Source organism: Serinus canaria, chromosome 5 (genome assembly GCF_022539315.1).
Source record: "Serinus canaria isolate serCan28SL12 chromosome 5, serCan2020, whole genome shotgun sequence".
Classification (NCBI taxonomy): domain Eukaryota; kingdom Metazoa; phylum Chordata; class Aves; order Passeriformes; family Fringillidae; genus Serinus; species Serinus canaria.
The window spans coordinates 5,165,720-5,192,390 of record NC_066319.1 but is presented as its reverse complement, the minus strand read 5'-3'; the positions used below and the strand labels follow the sequence as shown (position 1 = coordinate 5,192,390).

General features: G+C 46.0%; 1 protein-coding gene across 1 annotated transcript; it reads left to right on the top strand.

The window, feature by feature from the left end:
* The first annotated feature begins 278 nt into the window (after positions 1-278).
* DKK3 (dickkopf WNT signaling pathway inhibitor 3) lies at positions 279-25,115 on the top strand. Its single transcript, XM_030239686.2, has 7 exons — positions 279-458; positions 2,074-2,211; positions 2,714-2,797; positions 18,886-18,978; positions 20,454-20,598; positions 23,243-23,399; positions 24,562-25,115. The coding sequence occupies exons 1-7, from the start codon at positions 294-296 to the stop codon at positions 24,803-24,805; spliced, it is 1,026 nt and encodes a 341-aa protein (XP_030095546.1). The 5' UTR covers positions 279-293; the 3' UTR covers positions 24,806-25,115.
* The last annotated feature ends 1,556 nt before the right edge of the window (positions 25,116-26,671 follow it).

Below are 26,671 nucleotides of genomic sequence, written 5' to 3'. Positions count from 1 at the left end.
CACGATGGCGGTGCCACGCAGCTCCCACCGTCCTCTTCCTATCAAACCTGTCCAAGACACCGAGAAGCTCTCGGGTCTGAGCGGGAAACTCTCACTGCTCCATCCTTTCAGCATCTCCCCCCGTGTCTCAGCATCCTCCCCGCTCGCAGGGCGGGGGCTGCGGCTCCGCCCGCCCGGGCCGGGCCCGCCCGCCGGCGCTGAGCGCGGAGGGACCGCGGAGGGACAGCGGAGGGCCAGCGGGGCCAGCGGGGGAGCCGAGGGACAGCGGAGGGACGGCGAGGGAGCCGAGGGCCATGGGGATGCGGCGCTGGGCGCTGCTGGCCGCGCTGCTGGCCGCGCTGTGCGGGCCCGCGGCGGGCGGCGGGCGGCGGCGGGCGGCCAGCCTGGGCGAGATGCTGCGGGAGGTGGAGGCGCTGATGGAGGACACGCAGCACAAGCTGCGCAACGCCGTGCAGGAGGTGAGGGGCCGCGGGGGGCTCTCCCCTCCCGGAGCTCCCCGGCCGGGCAGCGCCGGCAGCATCCCGGAGCGGCCCCGAAGGAGCCGGGGCGGCCGCGCCGGGAGCGGCTGCGGGCGGGCAGCGCGGGTTCCCCGGCCCGGTGCCCGCCGGCCCTCGGGGCTCGGCCGGTGTGCATCCCGGGATGGGATGGGATGGGATGGGATGGGATTATGGGATGGGATAATGGGATGGGATTATGGGATGGGATAATGGGATGGGATGGGATAATGGCATGGCATGGCATGGCATGTGCCGGGCCGGCGGGCAGAGGTGCGGGCCATGATCTGGCTGGAGCCCGGAGTGACAAAGGGATGAAGGGAGGAGCGGAGGGAAGAGTTACGGGATGGTCTTTGTGCCGCTGGAGCTAAAGCTCACCAGGGTATCCCGAGCCAGCCTTCAGGGCTGTAAGTGTCCTGAAAACGTGTGGAGGGGCAGCTTGCCTGTGGTGTAATTGCATGTCTTGGTCTCAAATTTCTGGCCCAGAAATGCCCAGGATCTGTTTCAAAGCCAGAAACTGAGACCAGACCTCGAACCATTGTCTCATATGGTTGTCAAAACACCTTGTCCCTGCACTCCCCTTTCTTGTGTGCTTTTCATTCCCCTACCTGTTAAGAATCTTCCTTTCAAGCTCTCTTTTCCTCTCATTCAAAAATACTTAGTCTGCAAAAACCTCTAACTGACAACCTGCTGCAGAAATAGACCTTGGGTTACTATAAGTAAAGAATTTCGGATATTTTGCTTCCTCTGGACGGTTTCTGAAATCTACCACTGTTATCCACTTCATTTAGACTGCAAATACATTGAGACAAACCATTCTTTACAATGCTGTGAAGATGCTTAAGGGTGTAATCAGAATTTCTGTCTGTTTTTCTGTAGTCAGTTCTGGATTGCTGCCTGGGTGCAGTGCAAAGTGTGAATTGTTTGAGCAGAGCCTAAGGAGATAAATGGTTTGCACTTAGATTTGCAGCTGTTATTTAAAATAAACAGACACACCAAAAGGAGAGATTTTGTCTTGGGAAAAATCCTGTTGTTCATCCTGGTTGAACTTTTGGCCTGTTACGGTGGTTGCAAATAAAAGAACACGATTTATTCTGTGTGTTTACAAGATTCACGCCCTTCTTCATCCCACAAAGACAGTAGGAACTGAAACAGAGGATTAAATTCTGGATGTGTGCACCCTCATCCACAGGGTTGACTTCAAGGGGCTTTTGTTTCTCTCCCTTGCCAGGAAGTTTTCTGTTCTTGGTCAGGATGGAAAGTCTGCCTGAAGTTTTCAGTGGTTTTCTGTGCAGAGCAGAAAGCTGGGCTCTCCACTGACACCAGCCTGTGCAGATACCAAATTGCCAGTGGCCTGCACACCTTTTTCCCCCACAGGGAGTGACTTTGGCTTCAGCAGCCCAGAGCTGAGGGGTTTAGCTCAGCCCTGTTTGTCTGGCCCATGAAAAGGGCAGCTGCAGGCAGTGTCTGGGGCAGGTAGTGTCTGTCACTGGGGTCTGCACAGCAAGCCTGGCTTGGTCTCTTTTGCAACATTTTGGACATTTTTTCAGTTGTTTTGGTATGTTTTCTAATTTGGCAGATGGAAGCTGAAGAGGAAGGGGCAAAAAAGCTGTCAGAAGTCAGCTTTGAGGACTTACCTCCCAACTACCATAATGAGTCCAACACAGAAACCAGAGTGGGCAACAGAACTGTCCAGACCCATCAAGAAATTGATAAGGTATGAGAAAACTTGTATCTGCTGAGCTCTCCATTCTTAAACACGTTTTCTTCAAACCTCCCCTACCCCCAGGCCAGTTTTACATGTTCATTCACAAAATAATTTGGAGTGTAAATTTCCCTGATGATAATTACTTTGGGGTTTGATTGTATCTTCTGTGTGTGACAGTGTTAAGGACACCTGTCACAAAAGGTTAGTGTGAAATAACAATTTATTTTGAAAAAGGGCCTGCTAAAAATAGGACACAGCTACAGCCATTTCATGGGGAATGAAAACCCAACCATCTCCTGCTCAGCTGGCTCCTTTACAGTGTCATTTGAACTAGACAGGGAGTAGCTCTGTCATCCACTTTTCCCCTCAGATTATGGTTTATTAAGAGTGACAGCAAAATGGGGAAAAAAGAGGGGGTGGGAGTGGGTTAATGATTGCAGGATGTAGGGCTGAGAGCAACAAAGGACTAATAAAAACTGTAGGTTGATATTTTGTTCCTTTCTGGTATCAGGTTACAGATAACAAAACTGGATCAACAGTTTTTTCTGAGACAGTTGTTACATCCATAAGAGATGGAGAAAACAAAAGGAATCATGTAAGTGAGCCCATTTCTTTCTTTTTGTAAATCAAACAAAAACTTTGGGTTCCTTGTTCAGAAGACTGGGACAGAGTTCACCTAACAAAATTTTAGAATGCTTTGAAACACAAAACTATTGGGTAAGCAGTCAAAAATGTCTTTTAATTAAAACAAAAATGTGGGTGTTAATTAGTTTAACTTAGGAATAATATGGCTTGGAAACAGAGTTCCAGTGTTGTGGTTAACAGACATGTTTGGCTATTTGTCTGTCAAATGTAAATGTCAAATAGCAGAGATAGTTCCACAGCCCTTTCCAGTGAGTGTGGATAAATCCTTGGCATAACAGTGATCTTGTCTTCCATTTAAAAATTGCTTCACAGATCTAAACAGTTGAAAATAACCCCAAATCCTTCATTTCTGAGGAATCTTTAGAACAACATATGGCTCTATTTGCTTTTCAAGCCTAACACCGTGATGGACAACTGATTCTGAAATGCCACTTTGAGGAGAAGAGAGAGATGGGACAATAAATCCCCCTCCCCTCAAAATATGGTTGTTTAAGGATTCTCAAAGGAGTTTCAAAGATCAAGAATATTCTTTACAAAATTGTTTTTTCTTTTGTTATAGTCTTACCAAAATGGATTATTTTTTGTGCTCTTGCTAAGACTGGGCTTGCCAGGTTTCCTCTGAGGGCTGGCTTCATCTGACTGAGTTTGTAATTTGATTTACTTCAACATAGCCTGGCTTTTTTTAGAAGAACTTACCTCCAGCTCTTTCACAGAAGCAGCTCTGTAACGATTTTATAAATATAACTATGGAAATCATTTCACAAATGTAATTATGGAAAAATTATGTCAGTAGTTCTGATTTTTAATGGATACAGAACCTTAAATTAGTGCCTCTTTCCTAAAGTTTTCCCTCTTGCAGGCTCATGTTTTAATACTGCTATTTAAGCTTGAAAATGGCAAGTAGCAAAATATAGCACACACAAGCAACTTTACCTTTTTTTTCTTTTTACTATTTTGCAAAGCTTGTAGCTTAAGTGAAAACTCAGGGTATAAAGCAAATTGTAACTATTCTAAACTACAGCTGATTCTATACAAAGAGTCAACATCCTACACAGTGCTTTTCAATAAGTAATGAAGACAATCCAATTTTTTTCCAAGCAAATGTGATCATCATCTTCAATCCCAGTGTACAAAAGCAAACTTTTTAACCCTCTCAGCACTGCAACACAACACTAGTGATGTTTCATAATGTTTTTGGCTTGCCTGTGGTGGCTAGTCATTCTCACAGCTGTAAAAATTATTTCTGAATTACCTTTCTCCAGCTTTCATACACAGTTCCTTATAAGCTTCATATATCAAGGTACAGCTGCATTTTCCATCTGGGAAGCTTGCCTGACTGAGTGCTGCATCCAGAGCTCTCCCAGTGCTCTCAGAGCTCCAGCTGAAGGATGTGAGGGCTGAATGCACAGAGGATTCTTGTCTGATTTTGTGGTGGCAGCCTTGGTGCAGCTCTGAAGCAAGAGCAGCCAGAGCTGGGGCTGCCAGCTCCTCCTCAGTGACATCCTGCAGCCCCTGGTCCCCAGCAACCCCTGCAGGCTGCTGGAGCAGAGCTGTCAGTGCTCATTTCCCCCCTCACACTCATTCTGAACTTTCAGCATGCCCAGGGTACAAACACCTTATTTAGAGGCTGCCAACTTGGAGGAGAAGCAGCCTCCAGATGTAGTTGGTCCTTGTTTGAGGAGAGAGTGAAATTAATGTGACTGAGAGGTGCCCAAAAGGAGCAAATCTGAAAGTGATGGCAAACTCTAGACATGAAAGGGGAATATGAATCACTTTTGCTATTAGAAGGACAAAGAAATATTGTAGGAGTAATGCAATTAAGCATTGGAAGATTTGGGTTGCAGCAAGGAAAGGAGTGGTGCTGTGGAGAGGTCTGTGAAGCAGAAGAAAAATTTTGTCCAAATGAAAAGGCACTGTTGCTTAGGTCTGTCAACTTAAGGTAAAAGTATTGGGAAATGAGTTGCAGAAAACTTTGCACTGGCCCTTAGGTCACTTTTATGAGCACAAACTTTCATACCTGAAGTTTTGTGTGACACTGTGACATGTCCTGGCCACTCTCCAGCAGGCTTCCCAGACCACAGGTGGTGGAAGAGTGATTCCACTGGTTCCACAGCTGTTTGTATCCAAACTTGTACAAGTTAAGGGTTCCCACAGCTCCTGCTCTTTACAAATTTGGTTGGTAGAAAGAAGGATTTGCCAAGCACTGTCACAAACCACGTGCTCTGAAATTGAAACTCTGAGTCATTGATCACTGCAGTAATTTGTGATACCTGGATCCCTACCCCTCCTCAGTTCACATTTATTTTCTGGGCTGAGTTATCAGCCTCTGAAATCACTGCAAGCTTTTCATGTCACCTTTCTGGAGATGACACGAGAGCCTCACAAGAAAGCAAAGAAGTGTCTGCATTGCAGTAATCAATCCACTGACAGACTGCAATGAGAAATCCAGCACTGGAGAAGCAGCTCCATGGAAAAGAGGTTAAAATGTGCCTGCATTTCAAATCCCAGTGCTTGTCTTCCTGAAGCAGGTACCAATGCACACACCAACAGAGCATACCATCAGCATGTACATGTACAGAAAGTGCAGATCTTACAGAGACACGAGGGAGGATCCTCCCCACACAGACTTTCCCTTTCAGCCTCTTTCTTCCTGGCTCTGCATCCCAGCAGCATTTTCTCCTCAGGCTGCTCTCTGGGAGTGGTGGCTCCTCTGACAGAGCTTTTGTGGCTGGGGCTGGTGGGAGTCTCCAGAAGTGGGCTTGGGCTCGTTGCCATGTCTGGCAGTGCACTCCAGTTCCTCAGAGGCACTGCATTTCTGGGAGGCCCCTGCACATTCCCAGACTCACATTCACTTTCTCAGATGTCACTGAGGGCTGGCAGGCACCCCTGTGCATGTCAGGCTTCAATCCAGCAGTCTTGTGTCTTTATAGAGGCCAAACACAGGCAAGAGGTAGCTGGATGGGCATAAAGGCTGTGGAGGGCTTGACATCCATTTGTTCCTGGATTTCAGGCTCCAAGACTCTGTAATTTGTTTCTTCAGGGAGCATTGGGTAGCTTGCAAATTAATCAAGTATTTTCAGTCAAAAGTCCAAGCACAGAACACAGCAAAAAATAACAGCATTCCTCATTATCCTGTGAAAATCAATATCTTTTCTAGCTGGTTGGCTAGGCCTGTATCAAGTATGATAAATTAGCCTAACCAAGGGAAAGCTAGGGTGAAAAATAAAAGGAAGCAAAACTGGTACTGGTAAGGCTTGCTACAGAAAGATTAGTTGCATTTCTTCTCACTTCCATTCAGAGCAGTAATTTACTCTCTCTTCTATTACAAACTCTCTCTTGTAATTCAAAGCTAGAGTACCTGAGTTTTTTTCTTCTCTCTAGTAGTATGATAAATAATTTTTTAAAAGCAGTACCTCTTTTTAGCTAGGTTGTTTTTGTGAGTTTTTTAGCAGTTTTTTTTCCCCCCAAATTTTAGTAGAAGTATATCTGCTAGCTTTCAATTCTCTTTTTTGGAAGAGATTTTTAATGATGCTGGTGTCTAGGGAGAGTGAAGCAGGGAACTGGAAGGATATAGCACATTTCTCATTTCACTGTGGAACAGATCCTTTCTTTTTCTTGCCCCTGGTGGCAGAGGCTGTTGAGGGCAGGGCTGTGCCTCCTCTTGGGTGCCACAGCACAGGTCAAAGTTCCTTTGTGGGAGGTGAGGAGAGCTGCCCTGGTGTTCTCTGGTGTGGTTCTGTGTTTGCTGCTCCTCCTGCAGGGTGGGAGTGCTGTGTGCTCACTTGTGCTGGGGCCACACCTTGTGCAAACCCTGAGAGCAGCTGCTCCCAGGGATGTCAAACACCAGCCTGTCCTTAGGAGGAGAGCCTGCCATGCCCAGGCCTCCATCTCCATGGTGAGGGCAGCTCTGGAGCTCTGGGCAGGGAGGTGTCACTGTGGGACAGCTGCTACAAGTGACCTGGCAGGTTCTGCTCTATGTGCACAGACAGAACAGATGGCATCCCTTCTGTAACAGCCTCCTTCAAACCCTTTGGCAGCCCTGATCTTTACTCCAGCAGGAAAGTGCTAAAGAGAAAGAAAACAGTTCAATTCCCCTCTTTTCTAGAGAAAAGAGTGGTTTAAATGGCTGAGCTGCAGCTCTTCATGCTCCCAGTTCCCTGCCCATATCCAGAGGTGCCAAAGTAACCACTTGGTTCCTCTTTGGGCACCTTGTCTGATGATTTCACCAACCATATTCTCAGCCACACTTACTGCAGCTGCTCTCTTTGAGGCTCACACTGCTCCAGGGAGAGCAGTTCCTACCAGTGCTCTGCAGACAGGAAGCTCTGGAAATTGAGAAGGAAGAATCCATGGAATGGAAATTGCAATGTTTCCACCAGCAGCACTGCAGGAGAGGAGTCAGTGGCAGCAGTTTGAAAATGCAGCATCTTGGTGTTGACTTCTGCTTCCTAGTATCTCAGGGAGGGCACTTGTTTTGGGCAGTCTTTTATTTGGGTCCAATGTTTTTGTTGCTTTTTTCACAGAACTTTTAGTCCCTGCTGACTTGCACTCAACAGCCTTAAACTATCAATAGACACAGTAAGAGCATTCCTGGCTTGAAATCCAGGTCTCTGTCTAGCCAAAAATCACGTAATATCCAAATCTGGTAGGTTTTGTATACTTAATAATTTAATTCCCTGGTACTCTCAGTCTGCTTTTCTGCTAGCTGCGCAGCCTGCTCTGCTCCATTAACCATTGGGCCAGTGCAGCTCTGTTCTGCACAGCACCCACCCTTCAGGGAATCCTTGCTGGAGGAGCAGATAAGGCAAACTGTACTTGTTTTGGAGAGCCATGGCTCCTCATGGCATGGTCAGACATCCTCAGCCAATTCTCAATATTTCACTGAACCCCCTGTTTTGGTTCCCTTTTCAGTTTTGGTCTTGGCAATGTAGAATATGAAGCCTTGGGGCAAGTGGGAATAGTTTATGGGGACAAGTAGCCTGTGCTTGTTAGAGTAGAAAATGGTGTGGAGAAGGGTGCAAAGGGAAAGAGGATTTAGCTAAGGAGGAGAAGAATTGTTTAATTAACATCCTGAGTTGCTCTTATTAACCTGGAGTGTTTTCAGGCTGTGAATCTTGTAGAGAGGGACTTGTTCTTGTATGAAAGGAGTGATGGACTGTGTGCCTATCTCTGAGACTCACAGGTAACTCCATGAGCACCAAATGCTCCTTAGTGATGCAAAAGCTGTTAAGAGATTTAATTTAGGTCATGGATGAGAGGATGGCCTTATTGCCAGTCACAGAGTATCTAAAGCCAGTGGTTTTCACAGCCATCTGATGTTCACTGGGCTCTGGCCAAAACCCAATCTGAATGTTAGCCTCAGTGAATGGAAAGAGCTGCCAGGAGGAGTTTGAAATGCAAGAGTCAGGTCTGATCCTGTACAAAGAAACTTCTCTGAGGAGGAAGGTGGGAAATCCCTGCAATTACCAGCTGCCTGGCACACTCCCCAGTGCCCACATCTTTGTTTGCTGGGCTTGCTCCACCCTGAGCTGGTTTTCTCCCTGAGAAGCTGTGGGTGCACACAGAGGGGACAGGGGGCACAGACATCAGGGGCTTGTGTGACCCTGCAGGGTGCAGTGTGACAATGTTCACAGGGGTCTCAGGATGAGGGAAGAGATGAGAAAGTTGACTCCATGTTCAGAAGGCTGATTTATTATTTTATGATATATATTATGTTACAACTCTACTAAAAGAACAGAAGAAAGGATTTCATCAGAAGGCTGGCTAAGAATAGAAAAGGAATGAATGACAAAGGTTTGTCTGTGACCCAGACAGTCTGGACAGCTGGGCTGGGATTGGCCATTGATTAGAAACAACCAGATGAGACCAATCCCAGATCCACCTGGTGCATCCCACAGCAGCAGAGAATCTTTGTTTGCAGTTTGTTCCTGAGGCCTCTCAGCTTCTCAGGAGGGAAAAATCCTAAGGAAAGGATTTTTCATAGTCATGTTGGTGACAGTGCAGTGGCCACAGTGTGAGCAGTGAGGCTCACTTCAGCTCTGGGGCTCACTGACCCTGAGCAAAAAAGCAGTGGGAGCAGCTGCCAGACCTTACCAGGGGCAGGAGGAACAAGGTGCCTTTTGCTGAGGGCCAAGCCAGGCAGGTGTTCTGGCTGAAAACACAACCAGCCATGGCAGAGAACACACATCAGTATTTTTTTGTAATTTTTTTTTCCTCTTAAATGGTGGCTTAGATTTCCAGGCAAGCAAACAGATGGAACAGCCAAAGGGTTACTCCTAATTAAAGGTATCAAATCCTGCTCTTGTTTGTATCAGTGGGAGTCTGAAGCAGTTTAGATAACTTTAATAAATTTACTTGGTTAGTAATGAAAAGAGATACTAGAAGAGTGACTAGGATGTCTCTCATATTTCTGTTAGTCTAGCTTAGTTTAAGTTGTTTGTTTTCCATCAAGTTAGGAAAACAAAACTGTGCAGTACTAACAGATATTCCAAAAGTCTTCATTAGCAATTCCAGTCCATGCCTGTATTTAGAATTGTTAAGGAATTTCCCAGATCCTCATGTGCTGTAATGTGGTATTTCTATTCCAGCTAAACCCCAAAGAAAAAGAATATTTTTATCAAGTTGGCTGAAGAGTCACCTCAGCATCTTTCTCTCCCTGGACTGTTACCCTTTGAGTGGCTCTGGTTGTGATTAATGTCCCCTCACCAAGAATGACCTGTCCCTGTAATGCAGTGGCAGTGCCTAGAGCTGATTCCATGCTCTGGGCATGGTCAGTGAGAGAAGATTGGAAAACCAGGGAGTTCTCCTGAAGGGTACAAAGCTCTCTCTTCCAGCCAGTGCTCCAGCAGTGTCCATGCACCTCTTCTAAAGCCCTCAGTGTTCCTGTTGGCTGTGGGAATACATCCTGCCCTGTCTGAAGCTTTCCATGTGCAGGGAGGAGTGAAGGTTCCTGCTTCTCCCTTGTTTGCACTCTGGTTGCCACATCTCCTCTGCCAACAAGCCAAGAGCCAAAGGGAGGCTGTTTGCCTTTCCCTGGGCTGGGTTCAGCTCTCCCTCTCACAGCAGGCTGAGCTGGGCCATCCAGGGCTGTGCCATTGTATTTTAGAGATCACATCCAAGTTGTAGGGAGACATTAAAACAAGTCACCATGAATGGTTTGGTTTGCTGCCTCTCCTAGATCAACCTGTTTATTCTAGGAGAAATGTTTGGGGTTCTCTTCTCTTTATGGTGACATCCATGCAGAAGAGGGAATCTTTTATGTGTGCTGGTGGCAATTTTGTGATTAGTGACATCTGTTGAGAGGTCATGGTATGGATTTCCTTCACTGAAGGTTCATCAGCAGTGTTTCCTCTTGCCATACACATGTAACAAATTAACCAGGAGAGGAGAAGCTTTAAGGCAAATGAGAATTTTTTTTTTCCACTGGTTTTGATTACATGACTTAATCCATTTGCTCCAGCAGCTGCTTGTTTGAGATTTTAGCTGAAACCATGTTCTCTAATTAAGCAGCAAGCCTTAGCTGAAAGGTAACAACAGTAGCTAAGGCTTTAGGAAATACAGGCTGCAGCTCTGGATGTATTGCAGAGTTGTTTTTCTTTTAAAAATCTTTTATTTGCATCTGTTACAATCCTGGACTGGTTGAGATAGATACAGAGGATGCAGATAAATGGGTCAAAGCTGTTACATCTGTGTTGTCAGAGGTAAGGTGGCAGAATTTGCTGTGGCTGGGAGGCTGGCCCAAGAACACATTGTTCCATACATGATGAGCCCAAGGCTTAGGTAATCTTTGCCTGGACTTGAGGAGGGTTAGATTCTACAAAATGTGTGGAATGATTCTGGTTTTACACCAGTGCCTAGGGGGAGAGAATGAATGTTATCAGTAATTGCTCAGCCTTCTGTGCATTTGTGTAGAGTCAGGAAGAGGTGTGAGAAGTTACCAGTCCAGCTTGATGATGTTTTGCACTATAATTTATGAAGCTAAACCATGGAAATTGAAGGAAAGGGGTGAATTGAAGTTGTTTCTGGGAAGGAAGGAAGGAAGGAAGGAAGGAAGGAAGGAAGGAAGGAAGGAAGGAAGGAAGGAAGGAAGGAAGGAGGAGGAAGGAAGGAAGGAAGGAAGGAGGAAGGAAGGAAGGAAGAAGGAAGGAAGGAAGGAAGGAAGGAAGGAAGGAAGGAAGGAAGGAAGGAAGGAAGCTCTGTAGAATGGTGGTTTGACATGCAAAGCCTTGAGAAATGCATTTCTATGTCAGCTGAATGAGTCTCAGCTTTGTCCTTCCTCCCATGTGATTCACAAGGAGCATTTTGGCTTGTTTTGTGCAGTGAGTGTCTGCCTGGCCTGTGAGAGGCTGAGTCACTGATAGCACTGAGGGACACCACACTGGTGATTGCATCATGGTGATCCTTCACCTCTGCAGCTTCCACAGAGAGCCCCCTCCCCTGTCCTGCCTGTCCTGATCCTCACCTTCAGAACAAATCCCCTTCTCCCTTCCAGTCACACCTACTGTGATGCAGCACGGTGGTACTAAAGGGACACAGGGTGGGGTGGGAATTCTGGGTCTGTTTACTTGTTATTCTCTGTGGAAATGACTCAGAGCCTGCTCCTGACTTTATGTCATATGAGGAATCCCTCAAGCTTCTTCCCTTGGAAAGCCCAGGGGGAGGAGCAGGATCTTAGGACATGTGAGAGTCAGGCAAAGGGGAGCCTTAGTGGTTTTCCTTGGTCCAGGATATCTCATCTCTGTCAGCAAGGGAAAGGTTTGGTCCCCTGGTAGGTGTTTGTCTTGGACCTCACACATGGTGGAAATCTGCAGTACATTCATATTCTTATGGTCCTTTTGGAAGGACAAAAAGAGTGTGCTGAAGGCCCTTTTTCATTTCTGTCTCATTTGAGTTTGTTTAGGAAATGGGATGAATCTTCATGAACAGTCATCATCTCATGTTGTTGATATCCTCCAGATTTCAGATGGAAAATTAAATAAGGGACTAATAAAATAAGAGAGGCTCTTTTGTAATCCCAACAAGTGCCCCAAAGAGGAGGTCTTGACAAAGCTTCCAAGAGTCCACACCTATGACCCAAATACCTGTTCCATCCTTAGGTAGACATGGATCTGGTGTTCCCAAAATCCTCTCATGCTGGAGCTGATTTATTTCAATGCTGTTGCTGTAATTCAAATCCTACAGCTCCTGGAAAATGAACTATTCCATTTCTTCTGCAGTAAAAGCAGTCTCCTACACTGTCAACTCTGCCATGGGCAAAATCCATTGAATGTGGATCTTTCCCAATGTGCTTCTGTTGCAGTATTATTATTATTACCTTTGGCTGGCACCTTTAACAGAATTAATCAGTCTGTTGAAACTGCAGACTAGCAAAAAAAGCACATTATAAAGGAACAAACCCATAAGAGTCAGGGTTTGAAATCAGTTCAGTGAGGGATGGGGCACAGGTCAGCACCTTGCTCTCAGTGTGCTACTCTTAATGTGCTGGTGAAGATTAGCCAGCAGCCATTAAGTACAGAAATCTTGTTTTCAGAGGCTTTTCTGTTCATCCAGCTGTGTCACATCCTCGCTGTGTACAGCCAGTCTGCCTTGTTTTGCTTTTACAGATTTGCAAGACTGCCATAGTTGAGTAGTGAATCACATTGGAACTTTTTAGCTGCCAATTGCAGAGACAAGAGCAGCCTGCATTCAGGCTCAGCTCCCAGGGAGCATCTCTGCCTCCAGGCTGGGGCTGTGGGATCTCTGCTGCTCACAGATAATGGCACTTCAGGGCTTTGTGTCACAGCCCTGCAGTGGCTCCATAACTGCTGCTGGAGCTCAGCACATCTGCAGTAAAACCCAGGGTCTCTCAGAGCATGAGTGCTCAGACACATCTCCTGGTGATCAAAGAGTTGTTGCTCTCCCATCCACAGATCCACAGATAGATGCATTTCTCAGTTGGGACCATTAATTGCAAACTCATCAGGAAAACTTTAATTATAAATGTGCATCAGTATTTTGACCTCACATATAAATAAATAAATAAATAAATACACACACACACACACACACATAGACACAGTCCTTTTCTCCTTTCCTAGTTAGATAGCTCTTGGTTTCCAGATTATGTTAATTACCTGACAGAAATATAATTTATGAGGGTTTTCTCATAAATGGAAATAGTTCTCCTGTGCCCTCTTTGGTCCCACTGCAAACCAGGCTGAAATGAGTACTTGGCACTGTGTTTCCTACACAGGAGCATTTGCAGAAGCTGTGGTCCTGCCCAGATCAGGTTATTGTTACTGAGGAAAAAAAAAAGGGTGAGGGAAGAAAACAAAGTGGCTGCTTCTGCAGAGTGAGCTGCTATCAAATTATTCCAAGGCATCCTGAGAGATTTTGACCAAGAGAGCATGGTCTGGGAGAGCACCTAGGCACCATTTTTCCCACTATTCTGAGGCATTTGCCAGGATTTTTTTTTGGTTTTGTTTCTCTGGGGTTTTTTGGGTGTAGTTTCCTCTTTCGTTGGAGTCGGTTCCTTGAAGCCGTGGATGAGATTGTGTTTTATTTATTTCTTCTTTTGACTTTGAGCATGAGCTGCCTGAGGGTCTGATCAGTGACAGGATCTCTGTCTGTGTGGGGGCAATGAGCAGGTGGTGCAGGAAGGGATGCAGTTCTTGCACTGGTGGTGAGCAGTTTACTGGGGCTCACAGCCTGCCTCAGTAATTCCCTTTCTGACAGTGAGGAAACCTTTCCAAAGCCAAGCTCAGGTGCCTTCAGGCCACTCTCAGCTGTGCCATCTAGACATGTTTTCCCTCCATTTATGTTGTGTCATGTGGAGAAGCAGAAATGAAGCTTTTCCAAATCAAATGTTTCTGGGAAATGGGGGAGAAGGACTCGGATGGGATTAGCTCTGTGGAGGAGTTCAGGACAAAGCCTGGGGACTTGTTTGCTGTTGTTTATTGGTTCAGAGCTCAGCAGCCACATTCCTGTGGAGCAGCCACCCAAAGAGCTGGCTTTCCCCTCAGCCCTGACCCCCAGCACAGCTCTCAGCTCAGGGCTGCTCTTTTCAGGACATCTCTTTTTAACAGAAGTTCCTGATTTTACGAGTCTTGAGTGCTTGGCAGGACAGCAGTGAGAGACTTGCACTGCTGGAAAGTATTACAGAGGTTTTGAGGTATTTCTAGGCAAATTAATCCATATCTCATTAAAGACAAATGCATTACGTGCCCTGTCTAGACAACTGAGAGATTAGGAACTGGAATGCTACTGCATTTCAAATTAAGGTAGTAGTTTCCATAAAACAATATTCCATTCTATGTAATTCTGCCTTTTTTCTTTTTTTAAATTCTTAAATACATGTAGGATATAAACCAGGTTTTATGCTTCTTTTTTTTTTCCTTGCTACTCAGCAGTTTTGCCATCTGCTACAGTAATGGAGAGCAGCCCTGCGTGAAACAACTTGCAGAAATTGAAACAAAACCTGAGGGGGATTGGCAAACACAGAAACATTAACTCTTAGAAGGACTCACTGCTGAGACATCAGTCCAGTGTGAGCATGGCCCTGCAGCACAGCTGGAACTGCTGCTGTCTCACAGGTGCAGCTGGGTGAGCTCTGGCACTGTTTGGGAAGGATCTGTGCCTGTGGTTTATGGAGGCTGACACTGAGTTTTACCAGAGTTACAGGATTTTGAGAAGGGAATTGCCTTGTATGAGAAGTTTTTGATAAACATGTGAAAGGGCTTTTGTTCAGGGAAGCTTTTGGAGGAAATTGTCTGAAAAACAGTGAGAGGTGCTCCCATGCATTTCCCAGGTTGTTACTAACACTCATTTTCTGATTGTCACACCAGTTGCTCTGGTGGAATTGTTTCCTGGGCTGTGTTTCTGCTGGCAGAGCTTCCTCACCTCTCCAAAATCATTGGTTTTTGCCTCCACACCTCATGGCTGGAGAGCCTGCAGTGCCTTGGGGTTAGGAGTGAGCGCTCTGGAAGGGCTGCTCTGGCCTGCCAGCTGTGCAGAAAGCAATCCTGCCTCTCCCCTCTGCTCCTGCAGAACTTCATAGGCACAAACTTTGCCTGGATCACAAGGAGCCAGCAAAGTGAGCCATGCAGGTTACACAGGGATGCAGGTTAAAAGGGATTCTCTTCCTTGAATCTCACCATTCCCATGCCAGAGAACCACTGAAATGTTGTCTGCTGCTTCCTTGGGCTCTAAACTAAAGAGTAAAGATCCCAGGAGAGAAAGTCCCACTCGAGACAGTCCCTGAGAAATATTGGCTGAAGACAGGAGTAGTGAAGAGTTTTGTTTAAAGTCACCTCTGGAGAACTTTCTGAGAATGTGGAGGCAGGGTGAGTGGGGAGAGGGAATGGATAAATCAAGTGCCAGTTGTGAATTTAAAACCAACGAGTCCATTTTGAAGGCTAGTCATCACCAGAATAATTTTTAGTCTAAAATTAGGGTTTTAATTAAGGATTGAGGGGGAAAAGATCAAAGCAAAATGAGGGTTATTTCAGTACACAGTCTCACCAGCATTAGAAGGACTGACTGCCACAGTGAGCAGGTGAGCACTGCCAAAGACAGTGGATTTTATGGAAGCTGGTTAACTCTGGCTTGTTGTTCTGCCTTCATGACTTGAAATGAGAAATTCTTGGCTTGTCCCTGTTGATCCTCCCTGAATTGGGCAGAGGTGACGTGGCCCACCCTGGGCTGGGGTGGGTGCAGTGCAGCCCCTTCCAGCCCAGCTGCAGAGCTGCCTGCAGCCCCTTCCAGCCTGTGAAAAATGGGTATTTTATGATTGGCTTTTCACAAATATTAAAATGAATATTATCTCTGGTATGTTAGATAAGCTATGCTGTGTTAATTTCCTTAAGCAGTGTGTTAAATATAGTTTTAGGTTATAAAAAAATGTTAAAATAGAAACTGTGCTATGTAAGATACTTTTTTTAAAGAAAGGACTCACACCAGATAGCAGCCACAGGACACCTGAATCTTTCAGAGAAAGAGAATTTATTGCTCCATTATCAGGAGAAATGAACTTCTTCCTGCCTCACTCAGCCAGAAGTCACTGTTAGAATTAAGAGGGAGAAGCTGACCCTGCCCAGCCAGAATCCTGTGTGTGAATGGAATTGATGCACCATGGATGAGCTGTGTGAATGTGCACCAGGCTGTTGCTTTTAAGGGTTAATCCTCTGTTAATGTGGGGCCTTTTTCAGGCTTATTTTGCCCAGAAAGAGGTACCTGGACTGTCTGTAACTCTTTGTTCCTATTGTCTCATATTGTCCTAATCCAAACTGTCCAAATTACTATTACACTAAATATATTGCTGTTTTTATAACCATTTTATTACTATTAAACTTTTAAAAATCTTAAACCCAAGTGATTTGCATTCTCCACACAGCCCATTCTGCAGCCCCTCCCAGCCCAGGGCTGCAGGCTGGCACAGCACACAGACAGAAACTCTTTTCTCCTTCCACGTGTGTGCAAAGGCCTGAGGGAAGTGCTGCTGTCCCAGCTTGTCCCTCCAGCTCTGCCCTGCACTGTCAGACCTGCCCCAGCCTCTGCAGTGTCTGGAGCTGCCACTTCAGCTATCACCAACATCTCTCACTGCTGCGTTTTCAAATAAAATGGACATTAATCATTCCTTAGGAAAGCAACAATCTTCGACAGAATCTACCAAAGGCATGAAACCTGAAGTTTCTTTCAGCAGACTTAGGAACCTATTCAATTATTTTCAATTTTTTTGTTGGGTGGTTTTTTTTTTTTTTTTTTGGTTTTTTTTCCCCTGTTGGTTTTGGAACAGATCCTGATGCCCAAATAGCTTCCAGGTGCTGCAGGATATTACAATAAGAGTCCACAGGATGCTGAGTGTGTCCCTGCAGGTGCCTGGCATGGGATTCTCCACCCTGGCCTCTGTTGTTGGTGGGTGCCAGCACAGCCATTAATAAATAGGCAGTGCTGCTTTCACTCTTTGTTGTTCTCCCTTTGCCACAGCAGCAGCTGGTGTTACTCCAGAAGGGATTTCAGAGAGGTGTGCATCAATATCAGTGTGCTGATTCTGTCTGTGAGTTACCTGCCCAACTTTGTGCTCTGCTGCTCAGCAGAAGCCAGCACTCCCTCTCCTCAGTTCACCCAGGTGAATGGCAAAACATTCTGAGAGATAATTTAGTTTTGCAATTCCAGGAAAAAATCAGATTCCAGCTGATGGAATCTGCTGCAGCTCAGATTTGCTCCTTGTCCAGCAATTATTCTGTCTAAAGGGAGCTGAATCAGAAAAGGTCTGTTGCCTGAAATAAGGAAATATAAATAATAAGGAAAAAGAAATAATTTTTAAATGCATGGTTACAGATCTGCATGTAAGCAGAACTGGGTTCTCACTAACTGTGGAGTGTGGCACACAATTCCACAGAGCTCATCTGAAGGGAAGCCTTTGCCATGCCAGGAAAGAAAACCACAAAGGGATTTATTTTTTTTTTTCCTCTGACTGGAAACTCTCATAAAACTGAATGTCTGAACTGGTGGGACACAATTCAGTGAGAGGAAAAAGTTTTTTGGTGTGGGACTCATTAATTCAGCAGGAAGCTGCAACTGGAGGATTGCAGCTTTGGTGTTAGGTGGTTTCAGAGCTAGAGTTATTCCATGAGCTTACAGCAATCATGGCAGGGTTTTCTTTGTCAGCTGGAAAACCTGACTACAGCAAGGGCTGGCTGTCTGCCTGACAGGGGATGGAGCAGCAGTGGGAGAGCCTGTTCTGGGTAGGGTTTAGACTGGGCATGCATGAAAGCAGCTGACAAAGCCACAAACACAGAGCTGGCCTAGAAGAGAGGAGCTGCTGAAGGGGGGAGGCTGGCTGCTCACCTGGAGCCACAAAACCTCCAACATTCTGCATAACATTGGGATTTTTGGGATTTGAGCCACCTGGTTATGTAGCAACAGAAAAGAAAAAAACAGAAAAAAAAAAAGAAAAAACAAAAACCCCACACAGTACTGGGATAGTGAAGTAGAAAAACATTGCAATAGTTTATAGCAGCCTAGGCCTGGTGAAACTAATTCCCTAAAACAGCTAAAATGAATTATTCTGAATTATAAACATATCATCATAAATGTTGAGGGGTGGACTTGAAAAGAATCAGGCCCCAGACTGGGTTTAGCTTCTGTTCTGTGTTCTGAGTAATCAAACAGCCTCAAGTGTGCTAAGGGAAATACAGGTTGGATATCAGGGAAAAGTTTTTACAGAAAGGTGATAAAGTTCTGGAATGTTCTGCCCAGGGAGGTGGTGGAGTCCCCATCCCTGGAGGTGTTTAACAAAGCCTGGATGTGGCACTGGGTGCCAGGGCTTAGCTGAGGGGTTGGGGCTGGGCTGGGCTCTGTGATCTTGGAGGTCTCTGAATTTGCACAAGATGAATGCAGCAAACTGTGGGGAAACATCTGAGGTGGCCAGAATGGGTAACTTGGACAAGGCTGATTGCTGCAGAGCAGAGCCAGAGCCCCCCCAGGCTGGATCTGGGGGAGATCTGAAGGAAACCAGAAGCTCAGAGGGAACTGTCAGTAGAGGCTGCACTGATCTCAGTGAGATCAGTGTGTGCCAAAGAGCAGTCCAGTGCTTGCTTCAGAGAATTCAGGGATTTTTTGTGTAATCCCTTTTCCTTTTTCCCCTTCTTCCTTCCCACTAGCAATGGTGCAAACCAGCGCTGCACAGGTCACACACAGGTGACTCAGGACAGTGCTATGAGTTATTCTCCTGTTGATTAAATTGTTGCCAGCCTGGAGAAAATAAAATATCTTTAGAGAAGAGGGTTGATCACACAATTTTTGCCTGTGAACCAGACATGAGGGTGCAAAAATCTCTCACTCTCCCTGTCTGTTCTGCTCACTGCCTCGGGCTCAGGGAGGGGAATGTGAGGCCAGAGGATTGAGATGAGCCCTGGTCTGTTACAGAGCTGTGACTGACCAAAGAACCCCAGCCAGCTTTGGTCCAGGTTCCCAAATAAGAAATACAAACAGAGAAGCACCTGTGGTGTTTCAAGGAGAATGGATTTTGGTGAATCCCTCTTTTGTCCTTTCCTCCAGGAGTGTATCATTGATGAAGACTGTGAGCCAGGGAGGTACTGCCAGTTCTCCACCTTGGAGTACAAATGCCAGCTCTGCAAGCCCCAGCACACAGTAAGTCCTGCATGGGATGGGCTTTCATGTGATCTTCAGAAACTCAGGCAGTTATTGTTGCTGATGTCAGCAAGCCAAAATTGACAGAAAAGAAGCTGCAAAGATTTCTGCATGAGGGTAAAAAAATTCCCATGTTACCAGGGAGTAATTAAAAATCAAGATTGTGATGGCCCAACACCTACTCCCCCTCCCCACCTTTTCTTTTCAGTTCTCAGGTAGGATAAAGAAGGTAAAAACTGGATCCCAGCTGTGGAGTGAGCTCAGGCTGGAGGAGGTGGATCAGCTCCTGCCCCAGAGCCTGCACAGCTGCAGAGCATTTTCCCTTCCACCAGCAGCTCTCAGCAGTGCCAGTGCAGTCCTGCTCCCTGCCCTGGCTCAAGCACTGCCTGTGGGACCCCCTGGGAAGGAAATGCAGGGTTTGTCTGGATGCCCAGACAGGAAAAGCTGCTGAAATGGTGACCTGCTCTGACTGTTTCAGATTGTTAACCCAGCTACCTGGAAAAGGAAACCAGGTGACACACACACAGCTTTTGTTAGCTTGATTCCTTAGGTGTGTGCAGCTGAAACACTGGGTTTCACACAAAGCAACCTTCAGCTCGAAATTCACAAGGAGATTTATTTCAGAGAGGTTTTTTTCAAAGATTCTTGGTTACCAATGAGGTCTGGTTCTCATTAGAACTCCAAAATGGATTTTAGTAAGGCTTGGTTTTTGCTTTGCTCTTTGAAAACAATTCTTCTGGAAATTTTGTCAATTCCTGACTGCATTTGGCAATGGAAAAAAAAATCAGTAATGTTCTCCACTGATGATATTTCATTTATTAATTCTTTGTTTCCCTTGGTTGCAGAAGAGAGGAGCCCAGGGAGGGCCTAGAGCAGCATTCCAGTTCCCAAAGGGCTGCAGGAGAGCTGCAGGGGGACACTTTGCAAGTGCATGTAGGGACAGAGGAGGGGCAGTGGCCTTAAATTGAAAGAGAGCAGGGCTGGATGGGAGATTGGGAATGAGGAATTGTTCCCTGGCAGGGTGGGCAGGCCTGGCACAGGATCCCAGAGCAGCTGGGGCTGCCCCTGCATCCCTGGCAGTGCCCAGGGCTGGGCTGGATGGAGGAGCTGGGGAGCTTCTGTCTGGCAGGAGTTCTGTGTGTGCTGCAGGTGAGGGATGCAGCAGTTCTGCCTGAACAGTGGGAATGGGACAGATCTTTCCAGGAGGCAATTGGTGCTCAGGGCCAGGGCCAGCTCTGAGTGGGGCTGTGTGTGGTGCCATACCCTGAGTGCCAGCTCTGTGCCCAGCTCTGTGTGATGCCATACCCTGAGTGCTGGAGTGCCAGTTCTGTGCCCAGCTCTGGGTGATGCCATACCCTGAGTGCTGGAGTGCCAGCTCTGTGCCCAGCTCTGTGTGATGCCATACCCTGAGTGCTGGAGTGCCAGCTCTGTGCCCAGTTCTGTGCCCAGCTCTGTGCCCTGCCTTTCCCTTGCAGGCCTGCTCTCGGGATGTGGAGTGCTGTGGGGAGCAGCTCTGTGTGTGGGGCCAGTGCAGCAGCTCCATCTCCAGAGGGGAGAACGGCACCATCTGTGAGAGCCAGCACGACTGCAGCCCTGGCACCTGCTGTGCCTTCCACAAAGGTACCCAGGCCTTTGCCCTGCCCAGCTCAGCAGGCTGACATTTTTAGCCCAGGGATATCAAATTTTCAGGCAACCCCAACGAGGGGGAGGAGAATGATGCATCTGACTCCACTGATATCAGAAGGCTAATTAATTACTTTATTGTACTATATTATTCTATTTTATATTACATATGTTACATTGCATCTAAACTGACTCTGCCAAGCACTAAACCCTGCTCACACTGCCCAGGATCTCGTGGCTGTCACCACAGTCCTGACACACACACACAGGGCAAGGGAACCAAACCCCATCCCTGTGGGTGAACAGTCTCCACATTGCATTCTGCTGTGGCACAACAGGCACAGCAAGTGAGATAAGAATTGTGTTTTCCCTTTCTCTGAGGTTCAGGGAATGTGAATCGCAGAAATATTCTTGGGAGGTTGTGCCTTGCTTTTCTCTGTGGGGCTGCCCAGGGGAAGTGGTTAAACCCCTACAGAATCAGCAGGTTGTTCTCCCTGATCCTGTGGGGTGCACTGGGATAACTCCATTAGAAACTGATAGAATGAGCAGTGAGGAACAGCCTGGAGGGTGCATGCTGCTGGGAGCAAAGCCTGCTGCACACTAGAGATGAGCAGCAGAAGCACAAAAATGCACATTTCCAAAGGGGAGTTCTGTGTCAAATTGACACACAACAGAGCAAAAATGGTAGGGTTACAAATGTGCAGAAGGAATTAATGAGCTGGCTGAAAGTGGCTTCTCCTTCCTCCCAGCAAGCAGCCCATCAGAGTCAGCCTGCAGACACATTTCATGCTCTGAGTTTCATGTGAGCCTTCCAGGCCATCACACCATGCACTGGTGCCCAGGCAGCCAAGAGACACAGGAATGATGTCCCAGATCAGGCTCTCAGCCCACGTGGGAATGTGAGAGTTGATTTACGGAAGGGAGCACTGGGGAGAAGCTCTTGGACCTGAAATCAATCCCCAGCCCTCTCTGGTTGGGGTCCAGATTCTTTTGCTGTTTTACCCCCGCCAGCTCCTCACTGCATTTATCAGTGAGGAACTGGTGTCCTGTCACTATTTCTTTTGGTAGTGACAGGACACAATTCCAGCCAGCTCCCTACTCCAGGCACATGCTTCCCTAGCTTTTTCCCCTGCTGTGAGCCAGAGCAGACCTTGTCCTGATGGCTGGGCCTGTCCCACTCTCAGCCTGCTGCTGGATCAGGCTGCAGGGCATTCCAGGAAAACAAGGGAGAAAGCTCCAGCACCTTTGAGAAGTGGAGAGGATCTGCTCAGCTTCCCCATGGTGATGTTGAGCACTGCACAGTGGACCTTCACTGCTAAGTGAGTTTGGTTAGGAAGGAGCAAGATATATAGGTATTAAGCAAATTATATATATACTGAGATATATATATATATATATATATATATATCAGTAGGTAAGAACATTGAGGAATATTGATAAAATACTAAAATTTAGAAAATTTTATATCTATATCTATATAATCTATATCTATATCTATATAATCTATATCTATCTATCTCTATCTCTAGATCTCTATCTCTATATCTATTTTTCTATATCTATCTCTCTCTATATATCTATATCTATATCTCTATATCTATATATCTCAGTAGGTAAAGAACATTGATGTATATTGATAGAATACTCTTGTTAGCACATAAAATAGTGCTCTTGATTATTAGCAATGAATTTTTATTCTCTGTGTGCTTTAGCAGGGCTTTAGGGTTTTTCAGGTCAGGCCTGACCTCCAGGCCTTTCTCCATCACTAGAGAGATGCAAAGGGTAGTGCTAATGAAGATGTGTGTTTTTACATAAAGCTGTAGTAAACTGGGGGGTATTTGCTGCTCAGTGTGGAATGTTCTGAACCTGGGAGCTGGTAGGTCATGTACATTAAAGCACACGTGTCTGTGCATGCACACACACACATAGATGAGGTGTATGACCAAAAACATAGAGTTTGAGTTCTTCTCATATTTCATCCTGCCATATGAGGTGACTGGAGACAAGAGGAAGAAGGGAGGTTTTCTAGGAGCATCTGGAAGAGCTGAATTCCAGGCTGAGACTGAGAGTTACTGACATAGGAAACCCAAAGGACACAGCCTTCCTAACTAATTTCTTACACAGGCTGAAATTCAGCCCCGTGTAGGAACGAGGGTGCCAAGCCCCATGTGCCACAGGCAGCTTTGCCCACAGCAGAATTGATAAAATAAATTTAATATCTGAGTTGCAGTTCTTGTAAGCTCACTAGTTTCTGACCAATTGCTCTGTATTTGCAGCCTCTGCAAAGAAATAGAAAAAAATAACAGAGAGGTATGTCTCTATTCAGATTTCAAACCATCAATGGCACTCATTGCAAAGGATTCCCTGTACTGTCAGTTTTCTTGGGATTAGAAGAGTTTGGGATCTCCAAGGGATGGAGCTGCCTTGACAGCAGTGTCTGAGTTGGGCTGATCTTGCTCATTAAGGATAAACTTCAAATGTCTTACTCCCACCTAGTGGGAAAAACGTGCTCATGGCTCCCTGTCACCTCAGGGAACTTGAAAAGAGGTCGAGCCTCTTTTTATATCTTGCAAACAGAATTAAACATGGGGTCACCCAGTTTAGCAGACTTCTCCTAAAATGCCTTTCCCTTGGCCTGCAGAGCTTCTGTTCCCTGTGTGCACCCCCTTACCCGAGGAGGGGGAGCCCTGCCATGATCCTTCCAACAGACTTCTCAACCTCATCACCTGGGACCTGGAGCCCGATGGGGTGCTGGAGCAGTGTCCCTGTGCAGGTGGCTTGAGCTGCCAGCCTCAGAGGTGAGCACCAAACCCGGCCTGGAGCTTTGGAGGGGTTTGTTCTGCGGTCAGTGGCTGCAGAACTCAGATTCTGCCTCGCTAGGAAAGGTTCTGGCAGTTTTTGCCATCAGCAGCATCCACACCTTTTGCTGTGTCCCACACAGGTGTGCCTGATTGAGTTTGGCAGCACAGGGGTCCAGGGTGAATGAAGTGTGTGAATTCATGGGCTGGTACTGCTCTTTAATCAGCCAGTGCTACCAGCTGCTGAAATGCACCATTCCAGTTCCATCCTCTGCACACAGTCCCTGCCCACCAACTCTCCGTGGGACACTGGGTTTCTGCCTGATTTTTGCTTGTTTTAGAATATAAAAGGAATTCCTATGTTAAAGGAATTTTAATACAAACTTTTCATGGGTCATGCTTTTAATACTTCTTTTAAAGGAGTTATTTGTATCATCAGCAATTTCATTGGCAGAGAGTGAGATCATTTCAGTTCTGCTAAAAGCATTTTTAGAAAACCGATGTTTTCTATGAAATGAACTCTCCAAGTTTTCTCCTACACTTCCAGCATCATCTAAACTTCCAACAGGACATCATAGCTGGGATAGAGATGCAGATTAATATTTCTCTCTTCTGTGTCCAACTCTGTTTTTTCATGCTTGAAAAGGAATTGGGTAACATTTTGCTTCATAAATGTCATTTAAGGAAGCAAGCAGAGCTGATCCCATCCCATCCCATCAGCACCAAAATTGTTGTTAATGTGCCACTAACCTCAGGGAAGTTCTGTCAGCAAATGTCAGGTCTAGCAAGAACAACGTTTCAGATGAGGATACAGAAACCCAGAAATCAATTGGGGTGTGAATGTAGCTGAACTGCCCAGAAGTTTCTATCTGAAACTTCTGAAGATTCAAGTAACCTTTTTTTGTTACCTGTTTATTTTGAGGGCCACTGCTGTCGTTTACCAGGATCAAACATTTTGTGCTGTCAGGATCTCTGGATGTGGAAATCCCATTTATGACTGACCAGCTGTCAAGCCTGTAAGAATCAGGTGCTGGTGAAGTCAGCCAGGGCAGACCCATTGTGCCTTTGGCATCTTTTCATCTGGGGAGGGAATGGAGAATTTCACAGGCTAGCAGAACACAAAATGATGGACTGTGTGACCAGATGTGCCTTTTCCCAACAGCCACAGCACCACATCTGTATGCCAGCTGTCTGCCAATGACACACAGCACCCTGAAAAAGAAGATCCCCTCACCATGGATGAGATGCCCTTCCTCAGCCTGATCCCTCAAGATCTCCTCTCTGATTACGAGGAAAGCAGCGTCATCCAGGAAGTGAGGAGAGAATTAGAAAGCCTGGAGGACCAAGCAGGCTGGAAGCCTGAGCCTGAGGCAGCTCAGGAGCTGGTTCTGGGAGATGAAATCTGAAATCTGAAGCCCAAAGCACCAGCTTAGTTAGTTATTTCTAGATTTATTTTTATTGTTTAGTATCTTGCTTGTTTGAAGCCTAAACACACACTACTGGATAGAAGTGCAATAACCAAGGTACTCGAGGAGCATCCTTCTCTGTGCACAAATCCTGCATGGCCCTGTGCAGTTCATGCTACTGTGGAATTCATTCAGTCCCTGCCTTCAAACCTTCTGCCAAATGGGAACCATAGGAGTGCTCCTCTGGATTTGTACTTTCCTCTTGTATGTCAGAAATAAACTTCTTTGTACTTGTACTCATTAAAAAATACACACAGGCATAAATTATTTAAAGTTACTAGAAACTACAGAAGTGATCTTTGAGTATGGATGTCCTGGGTTGTTTTATTTCTCTAGGGAAAGAGCCATCTACTCTGACACTGTTGCAGTCATAAATTTTAAGGAATTTTTAAAGGAGTTTTAATTTTTTTCTCTAGAATTATTTGTTGTTTTTAATACACTTCATAGGGATAAATCTGTGCATGTTACAAGATGTGATTATTTTTACCATCTTAAAAGATCATTGATTTAAAAAAATCAATAGCAAGCTAAGAGTAAAATCTGACCCCCCAAACTCCCCAGCTACCAGCTGTCCCACCAGTTTGCTACCATGGCTCCTCCACTATTGATGGTTTTCTGATAGATTTCACCATCTGGTGTTGTACATGGTAAAACAAGGTGTGAGGTTCCAGCCAAGTAACTTTTCTTGGTGCTTCTTCCCAGATAATCCCAATTGCTCCTGTCTGCTTTGGAACAGCAGCCCACCAGTAACAAGAGCAGGTGCCAGACTGTGCTCCCAATCTGCACAGCTTTCCCCTCTTCTGGTGTAAGGAGACTTCTCAATAAATTCCTTGGGTACCAGATTAATAATTAATAGCCAACACCATTATAAACAGGGAGGATGATATTTCATTGTAACTATCTTCCTTTTGGTTTAAGGATTCTACAACCCTCTCTCACACCAACACACACACACACAGACATCCTCTCTGAGAGCTCACTGAGTCTACCCTCCCTTTCTGTCCCCAATAAAATGATTGTGCTTTAGACAGCCCCCTCCATACAAAGAGAAGGAATTAAATGCCACTCTTGTTTTCCTGTTTAAAAGCACATCCATGAGAGCAGTAACTCTCTGTAAATACTGCCCTCCTAAGGACAGCATTCTCCTTTCAAGGTCTTGGTGCTGCCATCCCCAGATTGGATCTCCACATTTTTGCCTTTCCACACACCCGAGTTTGAGGAAAATTCATGATCCATTTCTCTCTTCCAAAAGCTCTAAGGATGCTTTAGCAGTCTCCATCTGTGGTAAATGGCAGTTCAATGAATCCCCCCCTACCCAGGGAATGCTATTTCCCTCTCTGCTCCCTTTGCCCACACTTCCAACCTCACCTGTGCTGGCAAGAGGCAGCATGGGCCAGTCCAAAGAGGAGTAATGAGGGAATGCCTCTGAGCAGTGCCTGCTTCTCAAGCTGCCACATTGCTCAGCATTTTTAGGTTGCTGTGGGCCAGCATGCAAGGAAGAACTGAAGGTTCTGTTATTGAACACCCCTTTCCCTCTGGAGCAGAATTTAGCTGCCAGTCAGACCTGGAACTTGGAGGTTTCACTGGTGAGAAATTCAGTTCTGGAAAAGGAAACTCACAGTTGAAGAAAAATTTGGCAGGAATGTAAAGAGGAGCAGCAGGCAGGCTAGGAACCAGCTCCTGTAACACTCTGTACATGGAGGGGGTGTGCACACACACAAACACACAGCCTTGCAACTCCAGCACTGCCTTGGGGAAGTCTGTATTTCCACAAAACAATTCCATAATTTTTAAAATAAACAACAC